Below are 8,279 nucleotides of genomic sequence, written 5' to 3'. Positions count from 1 at the left end.
CACAGGGCTGAAGGCAAGCCCGCTGCAGCCAGAGAGGGGCTGTCAGGCCGAGAAAAGCGAGGAGGAGGAGGAGGAAGACGGTGAGGAACAAGGAGGCTGCAGCGCAGGGTTTTCTGGTCGATAAAGCTTTAACTCCCTGCACACAATTCACTCCTTTAAAAGAAAAAAAAAAGTCTGCATGTAGGGCTGTGTAAGGTTTGTTTTTAGAATGTACATGACCTTTTTAGTGTGGTTAACTCACTGCTGACCGTGCCGATAGCCCTGTCCTGGAGGTATTTCCAATAGCTACTAACCTTGCCTGAACAGTACAGAGATTGTAAATTTGTAATGGAAATCTAAAGCAGATTCCTGTTGGTGCACAAATTAGTTACATATGGGGGGGGCTTTTTCATCCTGCAGCTTACACAAAACAATTGCTTTGTTAACTCTGTAATTGCAAAAAAAACCCGAAAAACAAAAAAAAACGTTGCAGCTGTTTTGTTGACATTCTGAATGCTTCTAATACAATTTTTTAAATTTTTTAATAAAAAGAATGTGCCCTCAGACTTCAGACTGACCCTCAGACCCCAGCCCAGCAAGGCTCTCTCCTGGCTTGAAGGATGCACTCACTGGGTGAAATCCCTTTGGACCTGACCCACAAGGATCTCGTTCATGGGCTTGGCAAGCCTCAGACAAGCCTCAGACCCACAGAGCCGCCCTCAGTCTGCCGGCCCGTGTGTCTCTAGCAGTGGCTGTGCTGAGGCCACCTTCCCATGGCACTCAGCACCTCACACGGCCCGCTGGCTCAGCTCTCACCGCAGTACAGCGGGCACACTATCCAGGCTAGGGGATCCTGGAGGATGCTGGGGTGGGCTCCTGCCCAAAGCCCACAGTCCCAGAGTCCTGGCTGTGGCCCTCCTGGAGGGACAGGAGAGCTGAGAGGCTAGGCTGCTCTCTGGGGACAGTTTTTCCATCTCCAGCTTGTGGCCACCTCCCCAGACTGTGTCCCCTGGTGTATGTGCAGTGCCTGGGACCCCCCTGCCTGAAGCTTACTCACCTGTGATGGAAGCGCAGGTGCACCGGGTCCTTGACCTGGCCGGCAAAACAACCCAGAAGTCAACCAGGCTGCACCCCAAATGCACCTCTGTATTTAGTGAGCCTGTAAGTGACTGTCCAGGACTGAACTGTGCCCCCAGAATGCACAACGAGAAAACAATTTGAGAGGCCAGACTCTGAAGAATGTGGCATCGGGACTGAAGCAAGACTCCTCAAAACCTGCCTGGTGCAGCTGATACAACCTGACTTGCTGCATCTCAAAATCACAGAAACAAGTCCTGGTATCAACAGTCAACAACATAATGGAAAAGGACTAAAGGGAGCTCTGGTGGTCTAACGGCAAGAAGCTGCACTTCAATCCCAGAGATGAGTGGTTCAAATCCCCCAGATGCTCTGCTGGAGAAGGAGGGGCAGTCTCCTCCTGTGTCAGTCAGATCCAATTTGATGGTACACACACTCAAAATGATAAAATAAAATTAAAACAATTTTTTTAAAACTAGTTGGAAAAGGACTGAAGTTGTCAAATATTTTGTTTTGCTTGTTAGCTGCTGTCAAGAAATCAAAAGATGCATTGCACTGGGAAAACGTCCTGCCAGGGACCTCTTTAAAATGGTAAAGACAGAGGACATTGGTGTAAGGACTGATGCGCCGGACCCGAGCCGTGGCATTTCAGTCACTTCCTGTGTCTCTGAAAGATGGACAGTGAGAAAGGATGACCAAAGAAGACTCAGTGGCTTTCAGTGGTGATGCTGGAGAAGAGAACACCTCACGGACTGCAGGAGAACGAAGTGGACAAAGTGGACTAGGGCGCTCCTTGGAGGTCAGGGTGGGACAGGTCACCCTACTCCGGGCACGCCCTCAGGAGGGGTCAGTCCTGGGGAAGAAGTCATGCTGGGGAGGGTGGAGGGTCAGAGGCAGAGAGGAAGACCCTTAGCAAGATGGACTGACGATGACCCTGCCAACGGGCTTGAGCCCGGAGATGACGAGGATGGGGATGCAGGAAAGGGCGAGGCTGGCCCTGGTGCCCACAGTGCCCGCAGCGCTGCACGGCCCCGGACACACCGCTCAGCACCCAGCGGTCAGTTTCTGCTTACTGAAGGCGCCCCCTGGTGGCGTCCTGCGAGAGCGGCATTATCTGGGGGCCACCTTTCAGAAGGTTAACTGTCAGGTGAGGCTGGGGAGGGAAGCAGCTGTAGACCTCGCTTAGAAAGTGCCCACTGCCCAGCCCCTGTGTGCTGAGTGGGGGGAACCCCAGAGGGTCCCCAGCAGCCTCAGCATTTCCAAGAAGTGGCCTGGTCAAGGGTCCTTGGGTGCCCCTTCTCTTTACTGGCCTGCAGGTCGGAGGGTCAGTGAGCAGAACGCCTCATTGTCAAAGAAACACTTCCGCAGGGTGGAGATCTTTTCTTTTCTTTTTTATTATTTAAAAAAAAATATTTTACAAAATAATATCATTCATCTTATATTTCTTGCTTATTTTCCTTTTTTAAAAAAATTAATAAAAAAGTCACTTTATAAAATAGTACAAAAAGGCAGGAGATGCAGGGTGGGCTGGGGGACTTCTGGGCGGAGGAATCCAGTGCTTCTGCCCTTGCCTTTCAGGTGAGAGGCTGAGGGAGAGAAGGGGAGGAGGGAGGGCCACCAGGCCACAGCTGGGCCAAGCAGAACCCTGGAGGCACCTGGGACAGGTGCGTGGCAGGAGGCAGCAGTCCTGGGCCTGGAACGGTGGGCCTGGGGCGTGGGGGCCTGTGTGCTGTGTGTGCAGGGTCCTAGCTTCCACTGCTCAGCATACCCAGCAACTTGCTGGGCTCCAGGCCCTGCTGCTGGGCCACGGTCTTCACGTCGAAGCCCATGTGCATGAGGAACTGGGCCACGTTCATCTCCTGGCCCGTGAACTGGTCCCGGATGGTGGGGCACGAGGGGTTGCAGTGCGGCCAGGGGCAGCTGTCCACCAGGTGGATGGGGCAGCCCTTCAGAGGGGCCCTGCTGGCCTTGTGGCTGTCCTGCAGGCTCCGGTCCCAGCAGTGCAGCGCACGTGGTAGGGAAGTGCCCTTTACCTGGACATCTGTCCAGTGGCTGCGGGCAGAGAGCAGGAGCAGGGTCATGTGGGAGCCGCCTCTGGAAGGGGTGCGGACCAGGGGAGCAGGTGGGTCCAGATGCAAGTACATACCTTCGGATGATGACCTCATGGGAGAGGCAGGCAGGCGCAAAGCTGGCCCTAAAGGGGGCAGGAGGAGCGCTGCGTGAGCCCCGCCCCCCAGCCCGCTGCCTCTGTCCTTCCGCAGGCCACTTGAGTCCCAGCCCCTCCCCAGCCTGCAAACAAAGCAGCCTCTCTCCCTGGCTCTCCAGTCCCCCCTCCACTGGTGGCCAGAGTGACGCGTGTCCTGATCGCTGTAGAGGTGGTTGCACTCCAAATGGCCTCCTGTCTCCGGGATTTTTAAAGCCCTCTCTGAATGTGCACAGGGAGGGCGCGTCACTCACGCCACGTCCTTGAGCGTGTCCCGAAGCTGGCGGCCCAGGTCCTGGATGTACAGCCACTGGCCTTCCTGCACCGGCTGCCCTGTGAGGTGCACGTTGTCCACCGTGAGCTGGGCCTCATCAAACAGCCACTGCACCACGAACACCGGGCCTGCAGAGACACAGCTCAGCCCCAGGCCCCCTAGCTCAGCCAAGCGTCCCATTGGATTCCCTCCCTGGAACACCCTAAGCCAGCCTCAGTCGGATCTAAGGGGCTTGCTGTGACCTCACTGGGGGCTGATCCCTGTTTAATGGGCCTGTACCATCACATAGGAGCCACAGCTGGGAATGGCTGGACCCGAGGCCCCAAGCTGCGTGTGCTTGCTCCATTGTGTCCATCTTCCTGGCCAGAGCAACCGAGCAGGCCTGGCCTGCGGGCACCAAGCGCTGCGGCAATGCTGAGGCCAGGAGAATACAGGGCAGCTGAGGCAATGTCCCTCAATGTGTCATCTGACCCCTGCCCTGGGAAAAGACCCAGGTCCCCCATCCCCTGCTGGCTGACTGCACGGGCATGAGGGCCTATCGGCTCTGCGTCTGGATTCTCAGAAGAGATACCTGTGTACCTCTGTACTCCAGGTCTCCACTTAGTGCAGTCACCCGACTGCTCAGCACCCCTGGCCCCCCACTCAGCACAGACACCCTGCTGCCCTGCACCCCTGGGCCCCTCACTCAGTGCAGACACCCCACTGTCCTGCACCCAGCCCCTTCTCAGCACAGAATATGGTAAACACCCTGTTCTACATCTTCACTGTGTAAGAGGCCTGATAGACATTTCACTTCTCTGCACCTCCAGATGCCCACTCACAGTGCAAGGTATGCTGGACCTCCCACTGCCCTGCACCCAAACTGTCCTTGAACCCCCCCACTGCCACACTGCACCTCCCTCTTCCCTCACACCCTTCCCTGTCCCCCCACCCTGACCCACCTCTCTGTTGTCCTCCACTGCTCAATAACCCTCCATTGCTCCATACTGTCCACTGCCCACACCCCCACTGCCCTGCACCCCACTCACAGCGCAGGGTAGGGTAGACTTTGTAGCCAAAGAAGCAGTTCCACTCCTCACCCTCCTTGAACTGGCGCCGGCAGCGCTCCGGGACAATCCCTTTCCAGTACCTGGGACCACATGTAGGTGTCAGACTGTGCAGGCCCCCCACAGGGGCCACCATCTTGACGCTCAGCACACGCCGCGGGCAGGGCCCTGAAGAGGCCTAGTCCTGAGCCCCCCAGGGGACGGGCACCTGACACCCCTGCGGATGGCTTCAGTGGGCGCGCAGGTGACCGTGTCCACACAGTCTGTTCGGCGGTACTGCTTGTTGTCCAGAAACCAGCCAGAGTCGGCCAGGCCTCGCACCTGGATGGCCGGGTAACCCAAGTCCTCCAGCTGCTCGGCCACTCGGTCCACATTCAGCAGCACACCAGTGCCACCAGCGCTGTGGGGAAGGTCCATGGTGAGGGCAGTAGGCAGAGAGGCCAGAGCCCTTCAGCCCATGCTGGATGGTCCATACAACACCCCACAGTCCTGACCATGACCCAGGTCCTGACCACACCTGATGGTCCTGACCACACCCGAAGCTTCTGACCACACCCCATGGTCCTTACCACATCCCATGGTGCTGACCACACCCAACGTCCTGATGACACCCCACGGATCTGACCATGGCCCACAGTCCTGACCACACCCCACGGTCCTGACCATGCCCCAGGTCCGACCCAGGTCCTGACCACACCCACGGACCTGACCACACCCCACAGTCCTGACCATGACCCAGGTCCTGACCACACCCGAAGCTTCTGACCACACCCCATGGTCCTTACCACATCCCATGGTGCTGACCACACCCAACGTCCTGATGACACCTCACGGACCTGACCACAGCCCACAGTCCTGACCACACCCCACGGACCTGACCACAGCCCACAGTCCTGACCATGGCCAGCCTCCTGCCCTTCACAAGGCTCACTGCAGATGGGTGGGCGGGAATGGACTCTGAGCACTCCCCTTTCCCTCCCCTGCTCTCTGACTCAGTTTTCTCATCTGAGAATGATCTGTGTGTCTCAGGCCCCTTTGTCCACTCCCCAGACATTCTGTGACCACCCCTATCCCACGTGGGGAGGTGTTATTGAACAGGTGTGGCCCTTGCCTCACCTTGCGCCCCAGAGCCTAGTGGTCCAAGCTTCCCCCTTAACCACCGTCTCAATGAGCGCACCCACATCTTCCCTCTCGTCTGACTTCCACGGATCCTACAGCACCCGCCCACAGAGACCGCTGGTGACTGCTGCTCTCAGGAAGCAAACCTCAGAGATGCCTTAATGATGCCAGCTTCCCACTCTGGTCACCAGCTCTGGCTCCTCATCCATGCTGCCCACCCCAGGACCCACCTGCACCCCCTCCTGAGACCCATCTACTTCCAGTTCCTCCCAACTATGTCCCCATCCACAGGTCCACACAGTCATGCTGCCCACACCAGGCCCCACCTGCTCCCTGCCAGCAGCAGCACTCGGGCCCCGCTCAGCCCTCTGCCCAGGAGCTCACGGACCACCTCCTGGATGATGAGGGCACCCATGAAGGCATACTCGTCTGCACGGAGAGAGACGATGGTTGTCGAGGGCCCAGACACGGAGCAAGGCCCTGCCACCCTCAGGCGAATATGAGGAGGGGGCGTCTGGCCCCCACTGGGGAGTCTTCCTGGGGCCCTCTCTCCAGGGAGTGAAGCTAAGCAGGCGCCTGGCGGGAGGAGGTTAGGAAAGAAGTCCTGCCCCCACCCCCTTGACTTTCCCTCAGAGCGAGAAGAAGGTGGGAGCCAGGCGGAGGGTGGGGCTCACTCTTCTCAGACTTGGAGGAGGCCCCGCTCCACACGTCACTGGAGCAGTAGGGAATGAAGCTGTAACAGACAGAGAACAGGCGTGAGACCCTTCCATGACTCTCTATGACGGACCACCGCCCAGCCAGAACCGCCCCCAGGTAGGTCCTGCCCCCAGAGAAAGACCCTCTGCAGCCAGGACTAGCGTCGTGGAAGGCCACCACGGGAAGGGCCATCTCCAGGGCCAGAAACCTTACTAAGGACCACCTTCAGTAAGGGCCGCCCCCAGCAAGGACTCAGCTCCCTTCTGGGGAAGACCAGCCCGGGCCCCCAGCGACCCTGTGAGCCAAGGCCCCTCTTACACCAGGTTCGCATTCCACCAGTGTGGATTCTCTTCCGGCTGCGAGGACAGAATCCCCGTTCCTGCGAGGAGAGGGGTGTGTGCGCATGAGGGACAAGGGGGATTGGCCTTTCCCCGCAGAGGATGGACAAAGCTGTCTCAGTGAGGGGCTGGGGAAGCGGAAGCGGAGGATGGGTACAAACGGGCTCAGTGCCCCGCAGGAGGCACCCGGTGACAGATGCATGGCCTCAGACACGAGCACACACCCCCAACCCGCGCAGGCTCGCCAAAGTCAGAAGGGTCCAGGGAGAACCAAGGCCGGCCAGAGGAGCCGGCCCTGCAAGTGAAGCGGGGCGCTTCTCCCTCCCCGCGGGGCCTTCTCAGCGGCGGGCGCGCTCTGCTCACCCGTGCGGGTCCGCGGCCAGTCCTTGGAGCTCATCAGGCGCCGCATGGTGTCGTAGCGGGAGTCACAGTTCTCCCGGTTGAAGCAGTACCAGCCGCCTGCGGACAGAGGCCAGGAGCTCAGGGCCAGCGCCCAGGTACCCTCGCCCCGCCCTCCAGCAAGGGCCAGACGCACCTTCCAGGAAGAGCAGCCACCGCCTGCTGCCCTTGGACTCCTTGAGGTAGTAGCTGCGCGGGAAGGGGCGTTGGGTCACGCCGGGCTGTGCGCGCAGGCCGCTCGGCTCCAGCGCGTCCGGACACCTGTCGCCCTGCGTGCGCGCTCTGCGGCCGCACGGGGGCATCGGCGGCCCGCCCACGCGGAGATGTGGCCCCGGCGGGCGCTGGCCGGTCCTCGCGGGCCCCAGGAGGTGGCGCTCGTGGGGCGGAGCGGGCCGCGAGGGCTGAGTGGTCCGTGGAAAATCCCCACTGGCCGCCCGGTGTGGAGCGCGCCAGGGGGGTGGACCTGGGCTCTGGCTTCTCTGGCCTGTGCAGGGCTCCAGGCCGAGGGGGCCTCCTAACCTGCTACCTGCGGGCAGCTTCCCGACGGTCGTTCCGTCCTCCCACCCTATTCATCCTGCACCCACCACGGGGCTGGGGCTGGGCTGTCCTACCTTCCTACCCCTGCTGGGGTTCCATGGCCATCATGGCCCATTCCACGAGCAGCAGGGGTCAGGGGGACAACAGTGCATCTCCACCCCCTGTCACCTCCCCCGCTGGAGCAGGAGCCACTGGCCCAGGGCCGAAGGACACGCGCAGAGGGGCTGGCACAGGTGGCCCGAGAGGGGTCAATGTACGGGCTGCCTGTGGTCAAGGTCTGCAAGCGCTGCCCTACCCCGGCGAGGAGTCAGCTTGCCGCCCCCCAAGGCTGGCACCGTTGTGTGCTAGACCAGAGACTCTTCCCCAGAGGGTCCCCACGCAGAGACCAGCGGGAGGGCTGGCGCGCCCCGTGGCAGCCAGCAGGGCGCGGGCCAAGCGGCCTTACCCCGCGGGGCTCCCGTCGTTGCAGGTCACCGACGTGTTGAGAAGGAGGTGTAAGCGCAAATCCTCATTGAGCTGCTGCGCGGAGCAGGGGTACAGCGACTGCGCCAGGCTCTTGACCTGCGCCATGAAGCTGTCCATGTTGCCCTCCACGGCCGTGAAGTCCAGCG

General features: G+C 60.1%; 1 protein-coding gene across 1 annotated transcript; it reads right to left on the bottom strand.

Moving 5' to 3' along the window:
- Window positions 1-2,800: 2,800 nt before the first annotated feature.
- Window positions 2,801-8,279, bottom strand: NOTUM (notum pectinacetylesterase homolog (Drosophila)). Its single transcript, XM_006886135.1, has 11 exons — window positions 8,114-8,279; window positions 7,268-7,320; window positions 7,096-7,191; window positions 6,713-6,773; window positions 6,373-6,431; window positions 6,025-6,127; window positions 4,788-4,979; window positions 4,562-4,662; window positions 3,514-3,661; window positions 3,203-3,250; window positions 2,801-3,108 (listed from the first exon to the last, which is right to left on the bottom strand). Exons 1-11 carry the CDS (start codon window positions 8,248-8,250, stop codon window positions 2,802-2,804), a joined length of 1,305 nt encoding a protein of 434 aa, XP_006886197.1. The 5' UTR covers window positions 8,251-8,279; the 3' UTR covers window position 2,801.

This window comes from Elephantulus edwardii, unplaced genomic scaffold (assembly GCF_000299155.1).
Source record: "Elephantulus edwardii isolate Elephantulus edwardi_28Jun2011 unplaced genomic scaffold, EleEdw1.0 scaffold00048, whole genome shotgun sequence".
NCBI classification, from domain to species: domain Eukaryota; kingdom Metazoa; phylum Chordata; class Mammalia; order Macroscelidea; family Macroscelididae; genus Elephantulus; species Elephantulus edwardii.
This window is presented reverse-complemented; position numbering and strand designations above follow the sequence as displayed.

Excerpts from the sequence above, each read along its gene's own strand:
- NOTUM (XM_006886135.1), bottom strand. The coding sequence starts at position 8,250 with ATGGACAGCTTCATGGCGCAGGTCAAGAGCCTGGCGCAGTCGCTGTAC. Across the intron at positions 6,774-7,095 it reads CTGGCCGCGGACCCGCACGG|GAACGGGGATTCTGTCCTCG; the intron begins GTGAGCAGAGCG and ends CTCTCCTCGCAG. Across the intron at positions 6,432-6,712 it reads TGGTGGAATGCGAACCTGGT|CTTCATTCCCTACTGCTCCA; the intron begins GTAAGAGGGGCC and ends TGTCTGTTACAG.